General features: G+C 52.8%; 3 protein-coding genes across 24 annotated transcripts; 2 read left to right on the top strand and 1 right to left on the bottom strand.

Annotated features, from left to right (window-relative positions):
• Positions 1-123: 123 nt before the first annotated feature.
• Positions 124-5842, top strand: ALKBH6 (alkB homolog 6). 22 transcript variants are annotated; one of them, XM_064581428.1, is made up of 9 exons: positions 475-859; positions 976-1054; positions 1356-1424; positions 1584-1654; positions 2209-2375; positions 3429-3489; positions 3827-3999; positions 4204-4320; positions 5383-5842. In XM_064581428.1, exons 5-9 carry the CDS (start codon positions 2319-2321, stop codon positions 5644-5646), a joined length of 672 nt encoding a protein of 223 aa, XP_064437498.1. In that variant the 5' UTR covers positions 475-859; positions 976-1054; positions 1356-1424; positions 1584-1654; positions 2209-2318; the 3' UTR covers positions 5647-5842. The 22 variants fall into 22 exon arrangements, with proteins under 22 accessions (XP_064437492.1, XP_064437494.1, XP_064437490.1 ...); XM_064581429.1 differs by lacking the exon at positions 1584-1654 and having other exon boundaries at positions 1398-1424; XM_064581426.1 differs by lacking the exon at positions 1584-1654.
• Positions 5843-5958: 116 nt separating this feature from the next.
• On the top strand, positions 5959-10063 carry SYNE4 (spectrin repeat containing nuclear envelope family member 4). Its single transcript, XM_064581438.1, has 7 exons — positions 5959-6353; positions 6545-6695; positions 7151-7294; positions 7509-8024; positions 8907-8984; positions 9693-9748; positions 9851-10063. The coding sequence occupies exons 1-7, from the start codon at positions 6064-6066 to the stop codon at positions 10026-10028; spliced, it is 1413 nt and encodes a 470-aa protein (XP_064437508.1). The 5' UTR covers positions 5959-6063; the 3' UTR covers positions 10029-10063.
• A 7318-nt stretch (positions 10064-17381) lies between these two features.
• Positions 17382-18501, bottom strand: SDHAF1 (succinate dehydrogenase complex assembly factor 1). Its single transcript, XM_045890362.2, has one exon. It carries the CDS (start codon positions 18399-18401, stop codon positions 18045-18047), a length of 357 nt encoding a protein of 118 aa, XP_045746318.1. The 5' UTR covers positions 18402-18501; the 3' UTR covers positions 17382-18044.
• Positions 18502-27162: the final 8661 nt, after the last annotated feature.

The raw sequence follows: 27162 nt of genomic DNA, 5'->3' as shown, positions 1-27162 counted from the left end.
CGAAGGATCCCCAGTGGCTCAGGGGCCAGGAGGTGCAGCCTATCACTGAAAGAGGGCGAAGGGGCGGGGCAATATTGGGTGAGAGCGCCGATTGGGTGGAAGGCGGACGCTTAGAACCTTTGAGAGTTCCCGTTGGTCTGAGGAATCCTGCGTCGGGAACGTGGGGCGGAAGTGGCTGGGACGGGAATGGGGGTGTTTAACTCGGGTGCTGGAGGGGACACTGGTGGACGGTCAGTTTTGGGGTGGCTGGGGATGGAGATGGGGGTCCGAGAGGGCTGAGAATGGGGACCTGAGGAAGCTCAGATGGGAGTCCAGGGAAGCTCAGTGTGGAATTCTAGGAGACTCGGGGTTGGGAGTCTAAGGGGTTCAGGTAGGGAAGAAGGTTGGAGAGGAGTCAGGCTCCGGACTGAAGGCCCAAGGTTGCTGCGGGGAAGGGGCTCTCGGGAGGAGAAGTGGGAAAGGGGCCGGAATGGGGAGATCTGAGGAGACTCAGATTGGGGGCACATGGGTGTTGAGAATGGGGCATCTGAAAGGGTTTGAGGCGGGAAGAGGGTGCGTGGTGACTTTGAATATTGTTAGACAGCCAGACTCATGGTTGCTTGGTAACCTGATGTTGTTAGGATGGGATCTCAAACTGTTTGAAGGGGCTTTGGGTGCAGCCATGGAAGCTATGCGTGGAGCTCTTGAGAATGGCTCCCAGTGAGGTCAGAGGATGTTCTCTGTGAGAGCCTTAAGAGGGCAAAAATGTGTGTAGTTTGATGGGCCGTTGTGGATGGAGTTTGGGGCAGTGGGTCAGCGTTCTGGGTGCACTGTGCCGGGTGGCTTTTGAGATGCTGAGGACTCGGGTTTTAGAAACCAAGTAAGTTTCCCTGTAGGGCTGAGGTGAGGCCCTGGCCCTTGATAAAGCAGAAAATAGGATCATAGCCTGAGGGTGGGAGGCTTGGTGACTTCAGAGTGTCCTCCCCTCTCCCACAGGACTGGGTGCATGGAGTTGGTGTCGATGGAGGATCAGGACGCCAGGGTTCCAGCCCTGGAACCATTCAGGGTGGAGCAGGTTGTCAGGACTGGGGGTGCAGAGGGTGAAGGTGGGGACTAGAGGGTGGGAGATAAGAGTGGGGATAATGACTCCTGCGTCTGTGGGCTGGGACTGCTCCCTCCCTCCAAATTCCTTCTTACCCTCAGGATATAGCCCCACCCTCATCCCCACTTCCCACCCCCAAAACGGACATTAGTCCTTTGAGGTCAGGCCCTGGCCTGTCTGGGAACATCCGGAGCCTCTTTCAGAGTCTGCTCAGTGATACTAGGGCTCCTGTGTAGGTCTAAGGGCTGCACGTTCAGGGGGCTCTCTATCCTAGGCACCACCTATAATCTACTATGTCCCTGACTTCATCTCCAAGGAAGAGGAAGAGTATTTGCTTCGACAGGTAACCCCAGCACCTTTCTGGTTTGTTTTTCCCTCCTTCCCAGATCCCTCCCCAAACCCTCGGTTCTGTGTGAGAGAGCCTAAGGCTGCAGTGAAGATCCTGGCAGGAAGGAGAGTGCCACCCAGCACCCATCCCTCATCTTCCCTATTTCTCTCGCAGGACCTGCTGGGGCCTGTCAGAAAGAGCCTTTCCCAGGAGGCTTAGGGGAAACCAAAGTGATTCTTAGAAAGGTAGTTATTACGCAGCTCAGACTCCCTGTGCCCAGTCCAGCCTCCCAAACAGATGAAATTGCTAGAAACAGATTCCTTATGCTAGAAACAAGGAAGTTACAAACCTCCTGCCCTCTGTGCTGAGGTAGCTCAATCCTGCTATCATAGAGAAAAGGGGGTTATAAACATAGGCTGAGATAGCCCAGTTTGGGCCCTTGAGGTTGGGGGAATTAAGAATTTGCAGTTTCAGATTTCTTTGCTGACATAACCCAGGCATGAGAATGCTACAGGGTAAATTCTTCCCTCTGCTGAGATAGCTCAGCATAGACCCAGCCAGAGTCTTGGTAACAAGGTCACCAAGCACGGATCATCTGTGCTGAGATGGCCCAGTATTCTGTATTCTATTCTTAAGGTTTGGGGAAAAAAGAATTTACAAAGCTCAGAGCTTTTGCAGCCTCAGACTTTAATTACAGAGCACAGATCTTCCTTATGCCATCCCAAGTAGTCTTGTCAAGTTGAGTTCCAGGAGTAAGTTAGCAACAGAACACAGACTCTTTTTTTTTTTTTTTTTTAAGAGAGAGGGAGAGAGAGAATCTCAAGCAGACTCCCCGCTGAGCGTGGAGACTGACGCAGGACTCCATCTCAGGACCCTGAGATCGTGACCTGAGCCAAGATCAAGAGTCAGATGCTTAACCGACTGAGCCACCCAGGCACCCCACAGAACACAGACTCTTGTGCTGAGGTAGCCCATTCCAGCCCCATAACTGTGAAAGGAATGAGGAGATTATCGAGTAGATTACAGACTTCTTGGAGATTGCCCATTCTAGACTCTTGGGATCTTGGCAGCGGAGAATTTTCAAAGTACTCTCTTTGCTATGCTGAGATAGCCCAGCCTAGCACATTTCCTCCCCCAGGTGATAGGAACAAAGAGGTTCCAGAAGTCAGGCTGTGCCGAGATAGCCCACGATTCAGGAAATTACAGAGGGCACACTATTTGCTGGGTTAAAAGAGTCCAGTCCATGGAGGGTATTATGTTGAGTGAAATAAGTCAAACAGAGAAAGACATGTGTCATATGATCTCACTGATACGAGGAATTCTTAATTGCAGGAAACAAACTGAGGGTTGCTGGAGTGGGGGGTGGGGTGGGAGGGATGGGGTGACTGGGTGATAGACACTGGGGAGGGTATGTGCTCTGGTAAGCGCTGTGAATTGTGCAAGACTGTTGAATCTCAGATCTGTACCTCTGAAACAAATAATGCAATATATGTTAAGAAAAAAAAAAGAAGAAGAAGGTAGCGGGAGGGGAAGAATGAAGCAGGGAAATTTGGAGGGGTAGACGAACCATGAGAGACGATGGACTCTGAAAAACAAACTGAGGGTTCTAGAGGGGAGGGGGGTGGGAGGATGGGTTAGCCTGGTGATGGGTATTGAGGAGGGCACATTCTGCATGGAGCTCTGGGTGTTATGCACAAACAATGAATCATGGAACACTTCATCTAAAACTAATGATGTAATGTATGGGGATTAACATAAGAATAAAAAAAAAAAAAGTCCAGTCCAGCCCAGAGCTCTGAGTAGATTCAGACCACGATTGTGTAGCTCTGGTTCCTTTCCTTGATCCTGGTAGACACAGGGGCGAGGGCAAACAACAAAATCCTGGGAACACTGTCTGAGAGAATAGTCCCACAGACTTTGAGATGACCCATTCCCATCCCAGGTAGAGGGCCTTATGTTGACCTGGGTGGGAGAATCAGAGTGGTCCTGAAAAAGGACTGACCCCTCCCCACCTCCTAGGTCTTCAATGCCCCAAAGCCAAAGTGGACCCAGCTCTCTGGGAGGAAGTTACAGAACTGGGGTAAGTGTCCCTGCCTGGGGGCATGGGCAATTTGGGGTGTAGGCTGGGGCAGGTGGCTCAGGTTGGTGACACTGGGTGGGTCCTTGAGGGTTCAAGGGGTTCCAAGGGCCAGGAGGATTCTGAGGGGTGAGCAGAGGTTCTGAGAGATGAGGGATTTCCTGATGAGTTGGGGGATATCTCAAAGTGTCCAGGGGTTTGAAGAAGTCAGGACGCCTTGGAAGCGTCGGATGGTGGTCTCCAGAGTCAGAGGTTCCCCAGGGTCAAGAGTGCTCCCAGCCACTGGGATATCCCTAATGGGGGCTGCAGGTGCCAGGGCTCCTCGGTTGGGCGTCCTCAGGACCCCATTGCCCTCTCCCAGGTGGGCTCCCCCATCCCCGGGGGATGGTTCCTGAGCGGCTTCCTCTGTGGCTCCAGCGCTACGTGGACAAAGTATCTGACCTCAGCCTTTTTGGGGGTCTCCCAGCCAACCACGTCCTTGTGAACCAGTATCTGCCTGGGGAGGGCATCATGGTAAGCACACACCTTCGCCCCGACCCTCAGACCTCTGACCCACCATGGGGCAGGGCATTGTGTTGACCCACCTCTACTCATTAAGCAGCCACATACTCCAACCAGGCATTCACCCTCCATCCCAAGCAGGGGCACCCTCCTTGAGCCCCAGAGGGTGGGGGGTGGGGACTCCTGCCCTGTCCAGCCTTGGTGCCCACTCCCTAGCCCCACGAGGACGGGCCACTCTACTACCCGACCGTCAGCACCATCAGCCTGGGCTCCCACACCATGCTGGACCTCTACGAGCCGCGGCAGCCAAAGGATGATGACCCTGCAGAGCAGGTGGGCCCCGAGACACTGTCCCAGCCACTCGTGGGCATCCCGACATCCCACCTCCTCCAAGAGGCCCCAGGGTACCCCTGATACTCTTCCAGACACCTTTCCCCCGTCCCCTCATGGAATGCACCCACATCCTCCCAGACTCCAGCCCCATCCATTTGCAGGGTGCCCTAGAAATGATATCTGTAGACACCCCAGTGCCCTCACCTGCTAAATCGGTGCCCCGATGCCCTACGGATCCCCTGGTCCCACATGTTCAGAGTGCTCCAATAGCCCAAGGTCCATATTCCCTAAGCAGGACTCCCCAGTACTCCAACAGACACTGGTATCCTCAGATACCCCAATACCATTTACTCGCGAGTGTCCCTGACGTCCTCTTAGACATCCTCTCTTTGCCCACTGCACAGGGCAGCCCAACACAGACCTCTCTGCCACTCCAGTAGTGTAGATCTGCCTTGTAGGACAACCTCACATTCTCCTTGGGGCCTCAACCCGTGACTCGCTGCTCACGGACCCCCCAGATACAGCGACTCCCTTCTGTGAGGGCTGCGTGTAATAGCAGCTTCCCTGACCTTTTTCTGAGGAATGCGCTTCGATGCCTCAGGGTTCACAGAAACTCCCCTGGACACCCTGATCCCAGCTGCTCCTTTTTCGCCCTACATGCTCCTGGATAGGCTGACACCCCCTTCTACTGTGGGTGTCCTCAAACATCCTGATGTTTGTAGACAGGCCCAGACCACACCGGCTCCTCCCCACCTCACTGCGGCCCCTTCTTCGCTTCAGCCAAGCCCTCAGTCCAGTTCCATCCAGTTTCCTAGGACTACTGAGCCCTGGGTCCAAGCTGCAGCCAAGGGACTGCTGGCCCTTGCCCCCCACCTGCGCCCACTAACCGAGTCCCGTAGGATTTCCACTCCAGAGCTTCTCCCAGGGAGCACGCTTGCCCCTCAGCCTTGGCCCCTGGGAACTCGCTGACCTACTCACCGCCCCCACCTCACCTTTAAAGTCCCCTGATCACTCTGAGCCCCTGACTTCTGGGGACCCGCTGACCTTCAGCCCGCCCCGCAGCCCCGGTCCCCGCCCCGGCCAGCTACCTCGCTGCTGCTGGAACCGCGCAGCCTGCTGGTGCTCCGAGGCACCGCCTACACGCGCCTCCTCCACGGCATCGCGGCTGCCCGCGTGGACGCGCTGGACGCCACCTCCCTGCCGCCCAATGCCGCCGCCTGCCCGTCGGCGCGGCCCGGAGCCAGCCTGGTGCGGGGCACGCGCGTCTCGCTGACCATCCGCCGCGTGCCCCGCGTGCTGCGCACCGGCCTCCTGCTCGGCAAGTGAAGCCAGGCGCCCGGCCCGCTCGCATTCCCCGGCTCTGCGCCTCTTCCCTCCAGGCAGCTGCGACCCTGTGACCTTGGAACCCTTGGGCCGAGGCGGGAGACCCCCCTTCCCCCGCCGCGGGTTATTTATTTTCCCTGTAACTTGGTGGAAACTAAAGGAAGAGGTTGCATTTCAAATAAACCAATAAAAATCTCTCTTTGGTCTCGGATTGGTGGGGGGGGGGGCAGATGCATGGGTTCCTGAGGGGCAGTGTCTGGGACCTTGGATGGTGTGGGCCCTGGGGTCAGATGTATGGGCCCTGAGTGGGGTTAGAATCCAGGACTCTTGGGTCAGGGTTCTATCTGGAAACCCCTTAGGTGGGATGAATGGGGTGAGCCTAGGTTCAGCTAACTGGCCTGCTCGGGAGGAAGGAGTTAAATGGCACTGCTGTCACCTGAGCTGGGCATCAGGTTACCTGTGTCCAGGTTCTGCTTGTTAGAAGGTAGAGCTGAGCCTGCTCCTGGGCCTCTGGCTGCCCAGGAGCCAGGGAAAGGACTCTCACTGGGGATCCTCACTGACTCTGTCCCCAGGCTCCCAGGTATGGCCCTGCCCCCACCTCTGGGCCCTAGACTCCCCTCAGAGCCCCTCAACCACCCCCCTGGAGCCCCTAGGGAACTGGACATTGCTGGATGTACCATCTGCCCTGCATCTGGAGAGGAGAGAATCAGGTAGGGGCTGGGGCTTTTGAAACTTGGGTCCCAAAAGGGTGGGGGCAGTAGCGGGCGCATTTTGAGGGTGAGAGGTACTGTGGCTATGATCACCTAGGGACGTGGCAGAGGGAGCTGCAGACAGGGGTGAGGTAGGGTGGATAATAGGCATCTAGGCACCCAGAGGCCTGTCAATGCTTCATACCACCCAGACCGGACCAGGCCCAGAAACTGGGGCAAGACGCCTTGGACCCTCCCCAACACTTCCAGGGTGGGTTGAGGGGCACTGAGCCTGCTGCTGGTCCCCTCAGATTGCCAACACCCTCTTCCAGTGAGGACCCAGCTGGGGGCAAACCGTGTGAGGTAAGCTGAGGTGATCCAGGCCCCCTGTGGCAGCCCCCACTTCCTCTCCCCTAGATTCTGGGGATGAGATGATGATTCTGGAAAAGCGCTGGGTATCTGTGGGGGGGGGCAGGGGATGCTCTAGAAAATGACTTACCAATCACAATAGAAGATTTTCATTATTTTACCAACTGGGAGAGAATTATTTCATCATTGACTCTGGTACAGTCCCATTCCTTGTGGGGATATCCAGCTCCATCACCCCTCCCTGTCCAGGCCCCCAGGCCCCATATGTCCATGTTTCTAGGAGCCTTGAAAACCTGGAGGCTTTGAACTAGAAGTCTTCAGGCCTGGGTCCCCCAGGAAGGACTCCAGGTGGCAGCCACCCTGGTGCAGACCCAGAGATGGACGCTGCGACAGGAGGAGCAGCAGAGGGGTGGCCCACCGGCCCTAACTCAGTCCCCTGTATTCCCCAGCACCTCAGCTCCGGCCAGGAGGTATTGGAGGCCGAGCAGGACAGCCTAGCCCTATGCCTGTTGGGGCTGGGCCTCCGGCTGCAGGACCAAGAGCAAGGCCTGGGGCCCTGGGCATCAGCCCAGAGCAGGATGGGCCAGCTGCAGGTGGGCAGCGGGAGGCCAAGATGTGGGAGGGTGAGCAGGGCCTCAGGAGTGGGTGCCAGGTTCCTGGGCTGGGAAATGGGTCTATTCCACGTGCCAGGTGTCTGGGTAGGAAAGACAAGAAGGGATGTAACTCCAGGTCCCAGACCTCTGGTGCTACTGGTGTGTGGGGGTACGGGTGGGGGGTGGCGGGTGGTGTCTGACCTTGTATCCCCAGGCCCTCCAGGCAGACCTGCGTGGGGCAGCTGAGCGTGTAGATGCCCTGCTGGCGTTCAGTGAGGGGCTGGCACAGCGGAGTGGGCCTCGGGCCCAGGCATCGCTGGAGCAGGTCCTGAGGGCCCTCAGAGCCCACCGAGGCAGCATCTTCCGGCGACTGTGGTGGCTGGAGGCCCAGCTGGTCAGCTCTAGCCTGGTATGGCCCACCCTGGCAGGCCCCGCCCCAGGTACCAATTCCACATCCCCCATGACTCTGTCCTCTGACCAGGTATTTGAGGAGGCCAGCCCACTGGATCAGGACTTGGAAGTCGAGGGGGACTTGGACGGGCCAGGACCTGGTGGGGTCTGGGGGCCCTGGGCACCCAGTAGCTACCCCACTCCCGCAGAGTTGGAGTGGGACCCGGCAGGGGATGTTGGAGGCCTCAGGCCCTTGGGGCAAAAGACAGCCTGGACACCAGGAGCTCCCTGTGAGCTGTGTGGCCACAGAGGCCCCCAGGGCAGGGGACAAGGCCTTGAGGTGAGAGCAGGTGGGGGATACCCCCTCCCGCACAGGTACCCTTGGGACACCTCTGTGTGTCTCTTATTAGGGTACTTCTTGGTGGCTCTGTCTCTCCCTCAATCTCTCTGTGTCTCTTTCTCTCTTGCCGTCTCAATGTTGTCCTCCCTCCCTCCCTACCCCCCCTGCCTCTCTTGGTCTCTGTGTCTTCTCTTTTCCCTCTTGTGGTCTCTGTCTGCACTTCCCCATTGCCCCCGCTCTCCCTCACTCTCCCCTCTGCAGCCACGTTAGCCTCCTTGTTCTTCATTCCAAAGTCACTCCTATCTCAAAGCCCCCAGACTCATGCCCCTTCAACTCCTCACTTCATTCCAGTCTCTCCCCAAATGTCACAAAAAATTTTTTTAACTGAGTTTTATGCCCAACGTGGGTCTTGAACTCACAACCCTGAGATCAAGAGTCACATGCTCTACCAACCAAGCCAGCCAGGCGCCCCTCCCAAATGTCACCTCTTCAGAGAGGCCTGCCCTGACTTCCAAACATGATCACTCCTTAACCTCTTTATTTCCTAACAGTACTTACCACATCTTGTCATTGTACATTTATTTATGTGTAGTCTCTCTCTGCTAGAATATAAGCTCTGTGGACACTAGGACTTTGCCTGTGTATAGATTCTAGAACAATGCCTGGCATGTAATAGACACTCATTAAATATTTGTTGAATGAATGAATAAGTAATGTCTCTTTTCTCTTGGTTTCTTCGGCTCTGCCCCCTCTCTTTCTCTCTCCCTGAGATCTTTTTCTTCCCCCAGAATCTCATCTCTGTGACAAGCCCGTCTTGGCCCTTGCCCAACTTTGTGTCTGTCCCTAGTTCTCCAAGGACCCCACACCTCTCTTTCCCCACAGGACATGCTCATGTTGGGCTTCAACCACCGGAAACACTTGGCAGGTCACCAAAGATGTTCCCTGCTCCAGAAGTCTCAGGTGAGCAGGTCCTCAGCCAGGGCTATCACTCGGGTATCTTGATGGCAAGTGACAGAAACCTAGCCCAAATTGAATTACACAAAAGAAAGGGATGCTATTTTTTCATGTAAGTGAAAAGTCCGGGTGCTGCTGAAAAGATCTCAGGTGCTATCAGGGCTCAGTCCTTCCCTCTCTCGGGCTCTTCTTCTCCAAGGTAGTTTCCTTCTCAGCAAATGGCGGCCCCAGCAGCTAAACACTCACATCCCACTGGTTCACCCACCCAAGGAGAAGCAGAGCGCCACCAACCTACTGGCAGCAAAGTCCCAGGGCTGACTCCCACTTGGCCAGCTTGGGTCATGACCTACACCCTGAACCAATCACGGCGGCCAAGCTGATGGAGTGCTCTCATTGGCCAGATCGGGCTCACATGCCCAGTCATGGAAGTGGGGAGAGCCTGAAGGCCTGAGGGTGGGGAGGCAGGATGCCCTCCACCCCCTGCACACATCGAGCCACCGTTATCAGGAAAAGGAAGATTGGATGGAGGGCAGGCACAGATATCCACCCCACTTGAAGATATTCCAAGCCCATGTGGGTTGGGTCCTGAGGGTTCAGGGGGCGCCAGGAAAGGAGGAAAAATAAACTCAGCCCTGTAGGTCTGTAGTAGTAAGGAAGAGTCCAGACTAAGTGTTACTTCCATCCATTCTGCTGCTGGCTGCTGTCTCCCCTTAGGACAAGAAGCAAGCATCTCCCAATCTCCAGGACTTGATGTTGGAGGTAGACCCCGGGTGAGATGCCTGGGAGATGGGTCTGGGGTGGGGGTGGGGGGGAGCAGGGCATGATCATGGTGGCAGCGCACCACGCACTTAACACTGCATTTCCCTTCACAGAGCCCCTCCTCCTGCATCCGGGCCCTCCCTGACCTTCCTCCTCCTCCTCCTCTTCCTTCTCCTGGTGGGTGCCATGTTGCTCCTGCCACCTTCAGGGAGCTCCTGCTGCTGTCCTGCCCGACTGACCAGGACACCTTACCTGGTGCTCAGCTATGTCAATGGTCCCCCCCCAATCTGAGTATGTAGCCCAGACATATGTAATAAACGGTCACTGTCAAATGATGTGTCTTAGTCCGTGTGGTCTACGGTAATAAAGTCACAGACTGGGTGGCTTAGAAACAATAGAAGTTTGTTTCTCACAGTTCTGGAGGCTGGGAAGTCCAAGATCAAGGTGCCAGCAGATTGGGTAGCCGATGAGGGCTGCTTCCTGCTTCACAGATGGTCGCCTTCTCGCTGTCTCCTTACATGACAGAAGGGGCAGGGAGCTTTCATACGGTCTCTAAATCCCTTCCATGAGGGCTCCACCATCATGACCTAATCCCTCCCTAAAGGCGTCACCTCCTAATATTATCACATTGGGGGTTAGGATTTCAGCATATGAATTTTGAGGGGGCACATTCAGACCATAGCAGAATGTGCGAAGATATTGGGTGTCTGAGTTCAGAATTTGGGATACAGCTCTGATGTCTGGACGGCCCGCTCCACAGATCCCTTTGCTTTGAGTGTACAACACAGAACGAAATCACCCCATCTTGGATCAGGGTCCCCCAGCCCCTGAAACAAAGATTCAAGCACAAGTAGTTTATTGGGGAGGTGACCCCCTAAGCAGACTGATTAGGGGCGTGGGGGAAGTGAGCCAGGGAAGGCAGTTAATGAGCTGGTTGCTGGGCATCTGGGGCTCCATCCCACTAGGGACCTCTGGGAGAGTCAATGGAACACACTCAAAGTGGTTCCACCCAAAGGGTGAAGAAGTTGTGGCATTTATGTACCAGCTTCTGTGTCTCATTGGTTAGGGACTGTTCCTGGAGATGCCAACTCCCCAGCACATCCCGCCTCTCCTGCCTGTCCAGGCTCCACAGGCAGAGAGGCACAGGTGCTTGCCCCAGGAAGCTCAAAGTGTGTGCGGGAAGGATGCAGGTGACGTGGGCCAGCTGCCGACACCTGCTACAGCCCCTGTCCGGCATCCATACAGGTGCTCTGTTCAAATATTCTACATGGGGGTGGGGGCGCCATGTTGTTTGAGCATCTGCCTTCGGCTCGGGTCATGGTCTCAGGGTCCTGGGATCCAGCCCCGCATTGTGCTTCCTGCTTCACGGGGAGCCTGCTTCTCCCTCTCCCTCTACCTGCTGCTCCCCCAGCTTCTCTCTCTCTCTCCCTCTGTCAAATGAATAAATAAAATCTTAAAAAATTCTACATGGCGGTCTCCCAGACTGGGCCATCCCTGGCGTAGGACTATGAAATCCCACTTTCCCGGGGTCTTGACGACACCAAGCTGAATTGTGAGGGCTTGGTCCCGGAGTCCAGTCCTCAGCCTCAGGTGTCTGAGCTCATCCTCTCCTCAGAGTTTATGCAGTCAGGACAAGAGGAACAGGACCAGACTCAAGAACAGAGGCAGGAGCCCTGTGCCAGGCTCCTGGATGTGCACTAAACACACGTCCCTTCTTTAATGCTCACAACCACCCAATGGTGTGTCCCCACTTAACAGAACATGAAACTGAGGCTCTTGGGGGAAGAGAGGAAGCCTCTAGCTCAAGACCACACAGGGAGCAAGTGGCTGAACCCAATCCCCACTGATGTAAGCAGAAATGGGAACTAATTTGTGGGTAACTGAAAAGTTCAGGCCGCAAGTACCGTTGGGTCCAGGGGCACACATGGTATTTCCATCTCTCAGTTCTTTCCACTGGTTTGGCTTCCCTAGTGGTAGCCAGAGTGCCCCTCAAAGCCTCCAAGCACACATCCCACCAATTTAGCAGCCAATAGGACTTCACTCTTCCCTTACAGCTCCAACCAGAGTCCCAAAGCTGGCTCCCCTGGCCAGTGTCACCTGCTCCCCTGGCAGCTGCAGTCAGCCCTCCTAAACCATGTGTACTGAAAATGGGGGGGAGCGGGTTTACAAAGAAAACTGGGGGGCTGTCACCACAAGGTGGAATGGACACCGAGGGAGGGAGGCAGGGAGCAGCAGATTCCAAGAGACTCCAGGTTCAGGGAAAAACCAGAATGCAAACCAGGGTCTGTCTTGTTTCCACACCAAGTCTCTGTCCCCAGTCAAGGAAGAGCCATGTCTCCCTAGAGTCACCACACACAGTGTGGGCAGAGTCTTGGTAATACTGACCCAACTGACTGGGTAATGGAACAAGTCTGTGCCATTCATTTATTCATTCACTCAAAACTAAGTGTCTGCTTTGAGTCAGTCAGTTCCTGGTCAAAGAGCAGGACTACCACAGTGAACAAGACAAGTGAAAATCCTTGTCCCTGTGGGGCCAACATTCTTTTTTTTTTTTTTTTAAAGATTTTATTTATTTATTTGTGAGAGAGAGAATGAGATAGAGAGCACATGAGAGGGGGGAGGGTCAGAGGGAGAAGCAGACTCCCTGCCGAGCAGGGAGCCCGATGCGGGACTCGATCCGGGGACTCCAGGATCATGACCTGAGCCGAAGGCAGTCACTTAACCAACTGAGCCACCCAGGCGCCCTGGGGCCAACATTCTAATGGAGGCAATCATCAGTCAATAAAAGGACTAGGTAAAATATGTAACAGGTCAGGTGGTGATTAAGTGTTAAGGAGAAAACTAAAGTAGGCAAAGGGAAAGAGGATAATTTAATTAGGGCAGTTGAGGAAGGCCTCAGGGAGACAATTATGTCATTATGTTGTAATTATGTGATTAGGGTAAATTGTAGTGAGGAAAGAAGCCACAGGACTCCTAGAGCAGTGCTGTCCCAGACAGATAATGTGAGGCACAAATATAATTTTATTATTACTTTTTAAAGGAGATAGAAGTTTACTGAATACACCACAATGGAGCAGTGAGCAGGACAGCAAAGGAGAGACTCTGCTAAGAGGCGGTGGTGAGGGGCTATAGTTACAGGGTGGAGTGAGAAAGTATGGGAATGTATGGAATTTTCCCCTTTTTGGTAATTGTGCCTGCTTGAGGTAGCCCATTGGTCAGTGAGGGCCTATGATTATTTCCAGGTGGGTCGCTTAATGAGACTTTTTTGCATTCAGCTTGGTGGCCGCTGTGGGCCCTGTTGCCTTGCTCAACTTTCCATCACTCAAGGCTGTTGCCTAAAAGTGGCCTCTACATACCACCCTCCCCCACCCCGGGGCCCCCAGCCCCCAGATCTGGCATTTGCATGGAGGGCCCATCTCCATGGGGCACCTGGGTGGGTCAGTCAGTTAAGCATCTGCCTTTGGCTCAGGTCATGATCTCAGGGTCCTGGGATCGAGCCCCGCATAGGGCTCCCAGCGTCTCCCGCTCCCTCTCCCTTTGCCCTTCCCCTCCTGCTTGTGCTCGCTCGCTCAAATAAATAAATCTTTAAAAAAAATAACTTTTGGGCGCCTGGGTGGCTCAGTTGGTTAAGCGACTGCCTTCGGCTCAGGTCATGATCCTGGAGTCCCGGGATCGAGTCCCGCGTCGGGCTCCCTGCTCAGCAGGGAGTCTGCCTCTCTCTCTGACCCTTCCCCCTCTCATGCTCTCTATCTCATTCTCTCTCTAATATAAATAAATAAAATCTTTAAAAAAATAAAAAATAAAAAAAATTAAAAAATAACTTTTCTAGTAAACAGTAGAAACAGGTAAAATTAATTTTAATAATTTTTACTCTATTTAACCCTGTATACCCAAAATATTATCACTTCAATATGTAATCAATCTAAAAGTGTGATATTTTACAATTCTTTTTTCTTACCAAGTCTTTGAAATCTCGTGTGTATTTTATTTTATTTTTTTAAAGATTTATTTATTTGAAAGAGAGTATGAGCGGGAGGGGCAGGGGGAGAGGGAGAGAGAATCTCAAGTGGACTCCATGCTGAGCATGGAGCCCGACACAGCCTCAATCTCACGACCCTGAGATCATGACCTGAGCTGAAACCATGAGTTGGACGCTTAACCGACTGAGCCACCCAGGCACCCCTGGTGTGTATTTTATACTTTAGAGCACATCTCAATTCGGACACTTTTCAACAGATAAAATGAAATGTAATCCTACCAAAACAACAAAGTTGTGTTTAATGGAAAAAAACATTTTACGCTGCTTGTTTTAAAATTTAAATTACTGGGGCGCCTGGGTGGCTCAGTCATTAAGCGTCTGCCTTCGGCTCAGATCGTGATCCCAGGGTCCTGGGATCGAGCCCCACGTCCTGGGATCGAGCCCCACGTTGGGCTCCCTGCTCAGCGGGAGGCCTGCTTCCCCTCTCCCACTCCCCCTGCTTGCGTTCCCTCTCTCGCTGTGTCTCTGTCAAATAAATAAATAAAATGTTTAAAAAATTTTTAAATTACTTAAAATTTATAAAATTTTGGGGGCTCCTGGGTGGCTCAGTCAGTTGAGCACCCGCCTCTCGGTTTCGGCTTAGGTCATGATCTTGGGGTTGTGGGATCGACCCCAGGTTGGGCTCTGTGCTCAGTGCAGAGTCTGCTTCAGATTCTCTCTCCCCGTCTCTCCCGCTCACTCTCTCTCTTTAAAAAACATTTATAAAATTTTTTTTAATTCCTCAGTCCCAAATCATATTTTTTAAAAGTTTATTTAAGTAATCTCTACACCAGACATGGGGCTTGAACTCATGACCCCAAGATCAAGAGTCGCATCTTCCAACTGAGCCAGCCAGGTGGCCCTCAATCACATTTCAAATCGTCAAATCTCAGGTTGCTCCCTGTTATATTGGACAGTGCAGACCTGGAGGAAGAGTGTTCCAGGTAGAGGGAAAAAGTGCAAAGGCCCCAGAGGTAGAAGTGTGCCTGGCAAGGGGGAAGGCCAATGTAGTTGGAGCATGAGTGGTAGAGGGAGAAAGTAGAAGGAGGTGAGGTGAGAGAGGTGATGGGGCCAGATCAGATGAGGCCTTGTGGACCACAGTGAGGACCTCTGAGTTAGGCTGGGGACCAACAGAGTTTGTTTTGTTTTCCCAACTTCAATTCGGATACTTTGAGAACTTGTACAAAAGAAGGGACAGCATTACAAGTCTTCGTGGACTCATCACCAGCTCCAGTCATTATCAGTTCAGAGCCAATCCTATTTAATCCTCCCAGGCACCCACTCCCCTCTCCCTAGACTACTCTGAAGCCAATCCTAGACATCATATCCTTTTACTCATGAGCAATTCATGGAACATCTCCAGATCAGGATTGCTTTAAAATCGAATCACACTGGGGTGCCTGGGTGGCTCAGTTGGTTAAGCGACTGCCTTCGGCTCAGGTCATGATCCTGGAGTCCCGGGATCGAGTCCCGCATCGGGCTCCCTGCTCAGCAGGGAGTCTGCTTCTCCCTCTGACCCTCTTCCCTCTCGTGCTCTCTGTCTCTCATTCTCTCTCTCTCAAATAAATAAATAAAATCTTAAAAAAAAAAATTAAAAAAAAAATCGAATCACACTACTTTTATGCTGTCAAGAAAATCCTAGTCATTCCTCCACATCATTCATATCCAGGATTGTCCAATGCTGTCTGAGGGAGGGAGCTGAGCAAGAGTGGTGGTAACATGGAGCACCTGGCTGGCTCAGTCGGTAGAGCATGTGACTCTTGATTTTGGGGTTGGAAGTTTGAGCCCCATGTTGGGTGTAGAGATTACTTAAAAATAAAATCTTAAAAAAAAAAAAAAAGAGTGGTGTAACTTGTTGGTGTGGCTAGTGGTTCCTCATCAGGTACTCTGAGTTTCCCAGACGTCCCCAAGGCCCCACTAGATCACCTCACGCACCTGGTCACTGGGTTGGCCCCTTGGGACAGCTGTTCAGGGCAGGAAGCTGGCTGTCTCCTGGAAACCCTCTTCTTCAGTTCCAAGTGGACCCAAGTAGGCAAGAGGGTCATGGAGTTGGGGCACCATCTGGTGCCACAGCACATATTTAATCCATTGTATCCTAACAGCCATATAAGGGAGGCCCTATTATGATGCCCATTTCACAGATAAGGATATTGAGGAACAAAGAGGTTAAATCACAGGCCCATGATCATATAATTAGTAAATGTTGGAGTTAGGATCCGAAACCGGGCACTGCAGTTCCCGAGTCCATGCTCTTAATTACCAATGACCTACAACCTCCTCCCTCGTATCAGGCACTCCCCTCCCTCATTCTCTCTACCACACAATCTCTATTCATCTGTAATACCTGGATGGAATGTCTCCCCTCCTGACCCAGGTCACCCAGCCCCAGTGGGAAGTTGCTCACTGCCTACAGCCCTGCCAGAAACTCCCATCCTGGAGCTTCTTAGCACTCAAATTCTTGGAGCCAGGAGTGAGCAAGAGGGAGAGGTGAGTGCTACTGGGCCATTAGCCACTTTCAAGACTTTGGCTTTTATGGGGATGGAGTCAGGCCAGGATTAACAGAAACACCCTGGGGCGCCTGGGTGGCTCAGTCGTTAAGCGTCTGCCCTCGGCTCAGGTCATGATCTCAGGGTCCTGGGATCGAGCCCTGCATCGGGCTCCCTGCTCTGCGGGAAGCCTGCTTCTCCTGCTTCTACTCCCCCTGCTTGTGCTCCCTCTCTCGCTGTGTCTGTCTCTGTCAAATAAATAAATAAAATCTTAAAAAAAAAAACAAAACAAAACAGAAACACCCTGATGAAAACAAAACAAAACTGAGGCTGAAGAGAGATGAGCAAGCCGAGACAACTGAAATAGAAGCCATGTGTTCAAGCCACACAGCCTGAGCTCTGGGGCAATCCAGGCCCCAGCTGGAATCCTGCATTTCTCCCCTTTGTCCCCTCCAGACCTTTGCCCACACTGGTCCTCCCACTTAGAAGCCTAACTCTACCATCTGGGAAACTCCTTATAATTCTTCAAATATCAACTCCACTTTATAACTCTTTGTGCACCTGTGTCCCCCATGGGGATTAGAGCAGAGTCACGTTTCTCTTCTGTCTATCCTCTCTTTGGTCAGAAGTCTGAGTTCCTTTCCTAAGGCTCTCCTCCTCTTCCCAACAGCATTTGCTAAGAATTCATCTGCTTTCCACTTATGTAACCGACGTGGGCGCAAACAGAATTCAGTGCTGCAAAATGCAGTACCCAGAGAATGTCTAGGGAAGATCAACACAGGAATACAGGAGGAGGTATGCCTGGGCCTTGCGGACAAAAATCCTCGCTTCTAGCTGAGGCTGGACTCTTTAGCCATGTTTGGGGTTACCACCCAAGCCGCCTCAGCTCCACCGTTTTCTCTCCTACCTCACTACCTTCTATGAAGGAGTCAACTAGGGTTTCTTTGGGGTCAAATCAGGGTGGGTCCCAAGGATCTGCCCAGGAGCAAGAACTAGGCTGCTTTCAACCAATCTGCTAGTCTAGAGGACTCCAGCATGGAAGAGACAGCTCTTCTCTATCCCTCCCAGGGGGTCACTTCTTGGTGTGAGGGTGCTTTCAAAAATCCCCAAACATGTGAAATCTTTAAGACCACCAAAAGGGAAGTAATCACATCCCCGATTTTATTCCTTTTGTTCAAGAGTCTTGGGAGAAGGGCGCAGGAGTCAGGGTTCCCCCTTAGAATTACCAAGTATAGGTCCTGAGGGGTCTTTACTTGATCAGATGGGGTAAGATAACCCAGCCCCTTCTTTCCAGGTCCTAGTATGCCGCAACTAATGGGAAGAAAGTTTTCCAAAGGGGGGTTCGGGGCTTCTCACCATCCATCAGGGTATCTTCCCAAACTTCTCTGCAAAAAGTCTGCTCTTCTCAGAGTTAAATACAAGAGAGGGGAGCCCAGGGTCAAGAGAAGGGTGTCTCTTCTGTCCGACGGCGGGCGTCCTGGCTCCCCAACCTTTCCGGTCAATAGCTCTCAGCTGGTCACAGTTCAGCCAGCCAGCAACCAAGCCGCCCGAAACCCTCATGGGGAGAGTAGACCCGTCATCATGGATTGGGCAAGGTCGGGCATCTCTCAGCATCCATCATAGGGATCTCTAGGACTCCACGTCGCTTGGAGGGCTCTCCGATTCCCCCAATCCAGACAGCCGGTCTTCTCAGGACATGTCTTCTCAAGACATCTCACCCTCCATCAGGCGGGTTCCCCGGTTTCCCCACGCAGTCAGGCGGGCCCTCGGTTCCCTGTGCTACCGGGTGAGCTCCTCGGCCTGTCATCGCCCATCGGGAGGGGGCTCTGGTGACTCCATGATGCCGAGGGGGTTCCTCGGACAAGCACCATTGTCAGGCTGGGTCCCTGGAGCCCCCGCGCCGCTGGACTCCTCGGCTGGACCCCGCGGGCGCACGAAGGCACCCATGGCCGTGGCGTGGCCGGAGCGTAGCAGCTGCAGCTGGCGCCGCCCGCGGCGGTACAGGTACTCGATACGCAGCACGTCGGAGCGTGGCAAGCAGGCGTGCTGCCGGAACTCGGCCCGCACCCGCGCCTCGGCGCCCGGCTTCCCGCGCCCGGCGCGCAGCAGCTCGCGGTACAAGCTCAAAACTTGCCTCTGCAGCCGGCTGGGCCGGCTCATGGTAGCAGCCGGGCCGCCGGCGCTCGCGGGCAATGCCCCACGAACACTGGCGCCGCGGCACCTTTGGGAGAAGCGGCTCTGCAGGGCAACGGACACTTCCGGCCCGGGCACTCCAAAACTTCCGCCTCCTGCTTTGTTGTCCCATTGGCTGTCGATGCAGTTACGTCACAATGTTGCGGCTCAGGGGCGGAGCTGCTGATTCACAGGAGGCCTGCCCCACGAGGAATCTGTGTCCTTGAGAGGTTACTGCGGGTCTGGGAACGCGGAGGAGGAGGGGGCCCAGGCGCTCCCACTCAGATTTTTGGGTCTGAAGGGGACAAGATCCCGACCTAACTCTTGGGGTCCTGGGAGACGGGGGAACTAGAGGTTGGGACCTTTGTGGGTTTTTTTAAGATTTTTTTTATTTGACAGAGAAAGAGACGGCGAGAGAGGGAACACAAGCAGGGGGAGTGGGAGAGGGAGAAGCAGGCCTCCCGCTGAGCAGGGAGCCCGATGCGGGACTCGATCCCAGGACCCTGGGATCGCGACCTGAGCTGAAGGCAGACGCTCAACGACTGAGCCACCCAGGCGCCCCAGGTTGGGACCTTTGTGTCTCCCGGGGCGCAGGGGCATTGGGAAGAAGATAGAGGCACAAGCAGGTTTGGTCAGAAGTTATTTATTAAAACAATCTCGGGGAGGTCCGTGGGTTCCCATCCCCAGGGCAGGTGTGCGTCGGGAGGTCCCAGCCATGGAGACACACAGAGGGACGGCGTCAGGCGGTGAAGTGTTGTGTCACGGCTGGCATGGCAAGCTTCTCCGTGCTGCGGGAAGACCGTCAGAGACGGCGTGTGAGCTCCCAAGTGCCCAAAGGCAGCCTGGGGCGCAGGGAGTTGCGTTGATCGCGCCCTCTGCCGATGTGAGTCAAGTACCGCGGCAGGAGAAGGGAAGGTCCTCACCAGTTGCTGAAGCCCCGAGCTCGGCACGCCTGGAACACGTCGGTTAGGCTGGCACCCTGGAGTCCTCCTGGGAGTATCAGGTCGTCGGCTGCAATTCCATTATAGTCTCCGCAGGCTGCTCGGAGGCGTCCTCGGAGCGCGGGGGAGGCCCGTAAGGCCACGGCCCCCTCGGGCCCCACCAGCACCCGCAGCGTGGGGGACCGCTCGATGACAACCCGGGAGCCCTCCGCCCAGCGTGCGACCACGCCCGTGCACACTTGGGCGGGGAGCCGCGCGGGTTGTCCGTTCACCTGCAGATTGGGGAGGCGGGCCGGGGAGGAGATTAGGGTTTGAGTCCCAACGTGGGGTCAGAAGCCACTGTGAATCCTGCTGCGTGTCTCTATCAGAAACGCATATGCAGGTCTTCGCTAGAGGAATAAGGTCTGGGATTTGCTTTAAAATCCTCCAGCACGAACAAAGCAAAAAGAGTGGGAGGAAAAGATGAAAGCAAGAATGGCAAAATATTTGTAACTGTAACAGGGTTTCATAACACCACTCTCTTGTGATACTTGAAATTTTCCATAATAAACTCCTTCCTAAAAGGGAGCTTTAGAGAACAAAAAGCCTTTGGAACCTGTCACATCTCTCTCACCTGTGTCTTCATAATCTAATACTGTTTACACACACTCTGTGCCAGGCACTAGTCCAAGTGCTCTAATATTTGGTTATAAGATAATGTATGACAGTATATTGCAGTATATGATGCAATTGATATTTTTATATATTGTCACCTAACTTGTTTTATGTCATTAATGATATTAAAGTATTTAAGTGATATTAAATCCTCACTAACACTCTGACAAGGTAGATCAGTACTTTAGGCCTATCTGCCTCTTGCCTTTTACTGATTAGGAAACTGAGGCCCAGAGGGCGCCTGGGTGACTCAGCCTTTGGCTCAGGTCATGATCCTGGAGTCCCAGGATCAAGGCTCACTGCTCAGCAGGGAGTCTGCTTCTCCCCCAGACCCTCCCCCCTCTCATGCTCTCTCTCTCTCAAATAAATAAATAAAATAAGAAAGAAAGAAAGAAAGAAGGAAGGAAGGAAGGAAGGAAGGAAGGAAGGAAAGGAAAGAGAGAGAGAGAGAAAAGAAAGAAAGAAAGAAAGAAAGAAAGAGAAAGAAAGAAAGAAAGAAAGAAAGAAAAGAAAAGAAAAGAAAGAAAGAAAGAAGAAAGAAAAGAAAAGAAAACAGGCCCAGCAGTGAGCCTGCTTCTCCCTCGGACCCTCCCCCCCTCTCATGCTCTCTCTCTCTCAAATAAATAAATAAAATCAGAAAGAAAGAAAGGGAGGGAGGGAAGGAAGGGGGGAAGGGGAGGGAAGGGGAAGGGAGGAAAGGGAAAGAGGGAAAGGGAAAGGGAAAGAGGGAGAGGGAAAGGGGGAAAGGGGGGGAAGGGAAAGGGGGAGGGAAAGGGAAAGGGAAAGGGAGAAAGAAAGAAAGAAAAGAAAGAAAGAAAGAAGGAAGGAAGGAACTGAGGCCCAGAGAAGTAACATAGCTTGCCCAGGTTCACATAGCTGGTAAGTGGCAGAGCCAGTTTTGAACCAAAGGGGTCCAATTTCAGGACCTGTGTTCTTAACCATTCTGCTATATGTACTGTCTCTCCATTAATAACATAAAAGCGGTTGCAAGAGCAATCACAGCTTTAAAAAAAAGTTTTTTTTAAGTTTATTTACTTTTAAGTAATCTCTACACCCAACGTGGGGCTCAAACTCATGACCCCAAGATCAAGAGTTTCAAGCTCTTCTGACTGAGCCTGCCAGGTGCCCCAAAGAGCAGTTACAGCTTCTACTTACTGAGCCCTCAGTATATGCCACACACTTTGCAGGAATCCTCACAGCTACCCTAGATAGTGAGTACTATTCTTACCACCACTTTTTGCGGCAGAGCAAACTGAGGTATAGAGAGGTTGAGTCACTTACTTGCCCATAGTTACATTAGAAGTTTAGGAGACACACAGTCAGGGTCTCTTGACCCTTTAACCAAAGGCTCTGGCTTAGCTTATCTGCCGGCTTGTGGCAGATACCCCAACTGTTCTCTTGCTGGACCGTCCACCCACTCTTAAAATTAGTCTCCACCGCACAGCTGTATTCTGTTTCTCAGCATGGGGTTTCAGGCTTGTTTTCCTCTTATAAATACTATCCAGTCTGCCTGCCCAGATTCCAATTCTGCTGCTCCCCTGCTTCCATGTTCCTTAGGAGAGGCAGGTGCCCTCTACCCTGGCATCTCTCTCTGCTGGATTTCCAACCTCTGTCTGGCTTCTTCCCATCAGCACGTGAACATCCCTGAGTGTCTCCCATCATAAAATCCTAATTGTAAATCAGTTCTAACATACCCTTGCCCTCTGCCTCTTCCTAGCTTAGCTCTATTCTCGTCTGTTTGACAAGGGGAGTTTGCAACTTGTCAAGAGAGGTGTCTATTCCTGCTAGTCCTCAAACCTGCAATCCAGGAGCTGCCCCCCTGTTGTGATTCCTTTTTTTTTTTTTAAGATTTTATTTATTTATTCATTAGAGACAGAGAGAGAGGCAGAGATTGAGGGAGAAGCAGGCTCCCCGGGAGCCTGATGTGGGACTCGATCCCAGGACCCTGGGATCATGACCTGAGCCGAAGGCAGATGCTTAACTGACTGAGCTACCCAGGCGTCCCCCTACTGTGATTTCTTTTTTTATTATTAAAATATTTTATTTATTTGAGACAGCAAGCGAGCACGAGCTGGGTGAGCGGCAGAGGGAGAAGCAGACTCCACGCTGAGCAGGGAGCCCGACACAGAACTCGATCCCAGGACCCCGGAATCATGACCTGAGCCAAAGGCAGCAGCTTAACCGACTGAGCCACCCAGGCACCCTCCCTGCTGTGATTTCTTAAGTCGCTAACAACCTCCTTGGCCCTAAGTCCACAGACATTTACTGGGCTATTTTAAACTCAATAGTTGATTTTTGCCACTATTCCCCAAATATGGTCCCTCCTTTTCCCTGGCCTTGTTCGGCAACACTCCTCCCTGCTCTCTTCCCCAGCCCAAGATCAGGTCCCAGCTCATCTGTCACCTTCTCCAGAAAGTCTTCACTGGTCTCCTAAACTGAGGGTACCTCCTCTGGGCTCCCACTGTTTCCCCATTCCAGCCCTGATCACTCTGCCTGGGCTCTCCCCCATTAGAGCTCTGATCACTCAGTCAGTAGTTCCCAGGAGTTCAGCAGGACCTGAGTCAAGGTGGAGTCAGTGGGTCCTGAGAAGTCCAAGGTGTAGTTTATGTGGGGTCTAATGGGTCATGGGACATCAGGACAAGGACATTTAGCCAATGAAGGTCAATGTGCGATCAGGGTGATGGGACAGTCCTATGTTAGAAGGCTACGGAAGGCCAATGAGGGATCAAAAGGCCCCAGGGATCAGTTCCAGGTTATGAAAGAGTCTTGGCTAGAATTGAGGAAGTCCCTTACCCATATTTCCTGATTGGTTCCCACAGCTGCACAGCCATCCCTGAAGCCGATGATCACTCGTGGTTTGTGAGCAGTGCAGCCAGGACAGGGCAGGAAGTCAACAATGACATGAAACCAGTCAGGATCCTCAGGCCTGGAACCCACCAATGTGGCTAGCTCATAGGCACAGGACGTAACAGGCATGGGTGTGAGCCCACTGAAGCCATCAAAGGTGATGAAGAGGCCCCCTGGCTCTAGGCGGCATGTAGCACCCTCCCCAGCCTCACAGCACCGCACACCCCCATCCAGGATGCAGCCTGTGCCCTGTGGGCAGGAAAAGGGCTGGCACTGGAGGCCTTGACCACGCAAGCACATACAGCGTTCCTGGCAGCCAGGTAGGACCAGTGCCTCCCCAACCTGCAGAGACAGACAGACTCAAAATTGGATTAAAAAAACCATTATGAATATCAACAAAGCATATGTGTAAAACATATATCATGAAGGACTAAATTCCCTCATATATAAAGAGTTCCTAGAAATCAAAAAAAGACCAATGAGTCAGCATAAAAACATGGGCAGAGGCTATTGAGAAAGTTAATAGAAAAGGAAATACAAATGTTTCTTAGGCATTTGAAAAAATGCTCAACCTCCTAATAAGACAAATACAAGTTAAAAATCCATTGAGCTATTTTTTTTCTCTATGAGATGGGCAAAAATAAAAAAGTTTGATGAGTTTCTCCAGTTGTCTCTCCAAATATCTATAAACGATATTTTTTGAATTAGGATCTAATCAAGCTTTGCATACTGCATTTGACTATTGTGGTCTTTTAGTCTCTTTTAATCCCGGACAACCCTCCTGCTTTTCATTGGTGTGTGAAAAGCCTTAAGAGCTCTCTGCAAATTCTGATGTGGGGCTAGCGTCAGTGCTGGTGTGGAGTGGACAAGCAATGGCTGAGGTATCAGCTCTTATGCCCTGTTCCTCCCGGTGTGGGCATCTCTTCATTTCCAGGGTGGTCTGGGGTTTAAACATTCATGTTTTTTCCTATCCAGTGGCCCCTAATCTCTAAGACAACTATGTCAGCCATCCTGGGGGTCCTTTCTTTATTTCTGAATGGACTCCCAAGAGCTGCAAAACCTTAAAGGGAGCACTTTGCCTGCTGAGGGTCCATCCACGGTCTTTTGGAAACAGGCTTCCACTTTCTTTGGGGAACTGGCCCCACTCTCAGTCTGTGGGGTTTCCTAGGTGGTATACCTACTCTCTGGCTTAGCTCTAGGCACATGCCCCAGGCCTGGCCAGTCAGAGACAAATCAGAGTACCCCATCTCCCGGCTTCTGTGACTGGCTTAGGGATAGAGGCAAATGACCTACACTGAGATAAGAGGAGTCAGCACTGGGACTTCTGCTGTAACTATTGAGAGAGAAGCCTGTCTCTCCACTGGGATGGCTAAATGTACATCATACGCTTGGAGCAGGAGGAGACAGCCGTGCCCTACATACAGGTGCGGTTGGAGAATGAGGCCAGGCATGTCTTCAAATATCCATTCTCCATTTCTTCCCCAGAATTAGTATTTATAGCTGCATTCAGGACCACCCAGCACAAGATGTCTTCCAGCCTCCTCTGCAGCCAGATGGGGCCCTTCTGTGAAGTTCTGGCCAATGGGATGTGAACAGAAGTGGTATGTCCTACTTCTGGGTTATGCCCTCAAAGAGAGGAGGCCTGACCTCCCTGTCCCCTCTTTTTTCCTGGCCAACTTGCATGAATGTAGATGTGGTCGGGAGCAGATGATTGCAATACTACAGGGGAGGCAGAACCACATGATAGAAGGAGTTTGTGTCCCTGACTTGAAGGAACGAAACTGGTTATTCTTGGACTGTTCATGAGAGAGAAATAAGCTGCTATCGAGTTTAAGTCACTGCAATTTTGAACCTCTGTTGTAGTATTTGGACCTAGAGCCTACTTCATATAGAAGCCAACATAGAAAAAGGAAAAGGCAGGAATGAAAGACAGAAAGAAACTTGAGTCCTAGTGACATCATTTGAGGCCCTGAATCCAGCCATGCCTGAAGGCCTCAAATTTAAACAATTAAAGGTAGATATATCCTTGTTGTATTTAAGATACTTGGCATCATTTTCTGTTATTTACAACTGCAAATGCTGACTGATACAGTGTGGTCCAGGGAACATCTTATGACGAGATATGGGAAACTCTGCACCCACCCGCCCATGCCTAGGGACCTCTCTTACAGGGATGTAGCGTCCACTGTGAAAGCAGCCGCAGTGGTCCTGAGACACACAGTCTGTGCCATCAAAAATGAGTCCAGGGTCACACTGGCAGCCCTCATAGCATTGGGTAGAACAGTGTGCAGGGCTGGTAGGCTGGACACAGCCCCCATCACAGGTCCGTGCGCAGATGCTGTAGCGGCTTCGGGGTGGACAAGCCATGGCTGCAGGTGGATGGCAAAGGCCCGTGCTTAGGATACAAGTTTCCCTCTCCAATCCTGTTGCCTCCTGCTCTGGTCAGGCTAGCTTCCCATTGATATTTTCCAACCTTCACACCTTTGCAATTACAGTTCTCTTTCCCTTGGATGCCCTCCCCCCCCACACTCTACTTAGCCAACTCCATCTATGTCTGGGCACATCTGATCCCCATCAGGAGGGGCTCTTCCTGCTGCCTGCAACCTGCCCCAGATACATTCCAGACCCAGCCAGAGCACTCACGGCAAAGCTTGGGTCCCCTCCAGAGCTTCACAGGGATGCCAGCTTCCTGACAGGCTGCAGTAAAGGCGGTGAGGGCATCACAGAGACCAAGATGCTGGCCATGGGTATGACATATGTCTTGCAGGCATATCCTGAGGAAAGGCTTGGGGCTGATATGGCCCAGGCAGCGGCCAAAGGGACCATCTGGTGCCTGCAGAAGTCTACACAGTTTGGGAGCATTGATGATCTGGGCAAGTTGCGTGGGGCAGCTGATGCTAAAGTCAAGATTGGGCTGGGGCAGCGGGCAGGGGTTAGTGACCAGGCCTTTGGGCCAGGATCTTTTGTCTAGAGGCAGGTCAAGGGGGCCAACTTTGCCACCAAAGGCCCCACAGATCCCCACCAGCTGGCCGTGGAAGGTGGAAGGCACAGTTAGGCGCACCTGGCTGCCCCAGTCATACATGAGATGTAGCCCACAGGCCGTGTATACCACCACATGGCGGCCCTCCAACGTGGCCCAGGCCCTGCCCTCTGCCAATACCCAGGGCAGCCGGCAGTGCTCACCATCCACCTGTGGATGAGGAAAGGGGTCAGGATTGGGGCTGTGAAGGCTGAGCCTGCTTCCACGCCATTTCCCTGAACTTTGCACTTTGCGTTCCCTCTGCCTGGTTTGCCCCTTCCCAGATGTCCACATGGACCCCTCCCTCACCTCCTTCAGATCTTGACTCAAATGTTACTTTCTCAGTGGGGTCTTCCTCATCACCTTATTTAAATGCTAAACCTCGGGGCGCCTGGGTGGCTCAGATGGTTAAGCATCTGCCTTCGGCTCAGGTCATGATCCCAGGGTCCTGGGATCGAGCCCCACATTGGGCTCCTGGCTCAGCAGGGAGCCTGCTTCTCCTTCTCCCTCTGCCCCCTGCTCGTGCTTTCTCTGTGTCTCAAATGAATAAATAAAATCTTAAAAAAAAAAATGCTAAACCTCTTTACTCTGTTCGTACACTCTCTCTCTTCCTTGTTTTATTTTTCTTCATAGTTCTTATACCCATCATCAGATGTACTACTTATTTTACTTATTTATTTACTTATCATCTGTTTCCCTGGAGGTATGTGAGCTCTCCCAGGACTTGCTCCCCATCAAATCCTCCAGGGCTTTCCCGGACCACAGGGAGACTCTCCATACAATTTACTGAAATAATCCTGAATGATTGATTTTCTCCAATCCCGGGTAGGAGGTGATAATGCATACCTAACAGCTATGCTTTAATGAGTCATTACTGTGTTCCAGGTAATGCTTTTCTACCTTGTCACATACTTGCACCATCTCGTAAGCCTTGAGGGACAGAGATGCCCCTTTTTTTTTTTTTATACACGGTGGGGGAAACTGAGGCGCTTCCAGGAGGGAGAGGGCGGGGCGTGGGCGCAGCCCAGTGGACGCATACCGTGATGACGCCGACAAGGGTGCGGTCTAGCTGCAGGCGGTGCTCGGAGAGGTTGAGGTGCAGGCTGCGCAGCCCGGCCCCGTCGCGGGCCACGTCTAGGCTGAAGGGACAGGGCCCCTGGCTTGCAGTGCGGGCCAGCACGTGCAGGCAGCGCTCAGAAGGGGAGGGCGCCGGCGGGGGCAGCGTGAGCACGCGGCCATCGAAGGCGAGCACGTGCGCGCGCCCGGCGAGGGCGCAGCTGCTTCGGCC

This window comes from Mirounga angustirostris, unplaced genomic scaffold (assembly GCF_029215605.1).
Source record: "Mirounga angustirostris isolate CCGP_5_RB_7025 unplaced genomic scaffold, mMirAng1.0.hap1 SCAF_16, whole genome shotgun sequence".
In the NCBI taxonomy this organism is placed as follows: Eukaryota; Metazoa; Chordata; class Mammalia; order Carnivora; family Phocidae; genus Mirounga; species Mirounga angustirostris.
The sequence above is the reverse complement of the archived record's forward strand: the minus strand, read 5'-3'. Positions and strand labels throughout refer to the sequence as shown.

Bases quoted from the DNA above. Each gene is read 5' to 3' on its own strand.
- ALKBH6 (XM_064581413.1), top strand. From the start codon at position 304: ATGGGAGTCCAGGGAAGCTCAGTGTGGAATTCTAGGAGACTCGGGGTT. The intron at 1,055-1,355 runs GTTGTCAGGACT...TCTCTATCCTAG, and splicing joins AACCATTCAGGGTGGAGCAG to GCACCACCTATAATCTACTA. The intron at 4,321-5,382 runs GTGGGCCCCGAG...CCCGCCCCGCAG, and splicing joins ATGATGACCCTGCAGAGCAG to CCCCGGTCCCCGCCCCGGCC.
- SDHAF1 (XM_045890362.2), bottom strand. From the start codon at position 18,401: ATGAGCCGGCCCAGCCGGCTGCAGAGGCAAGTTTTGAGCTTGTACCGC.
- SYNE4 (XM_064581438.1), top strand. From the start codon at position 6,064: ATGGCACTGCTGTCACCTGAGCTGGGCATCAGGTTACCTGTGTCCAGG. The intron at 7,295-7,508 runs GTGGGCAGCGGG...TTGTATCCCCAG, and splicing joins GCAGGATGGGCCAGCTGCAG to GCCCTCCAGGCAGACCTGCG. The intron at 8,025-8,906 runs GTGAGAGCAGGT...CTTTCCCCACAG, and splicing joins GCAGGGGACAAGGCCTTGAG to GACATGCTCATGTTGGGCTT.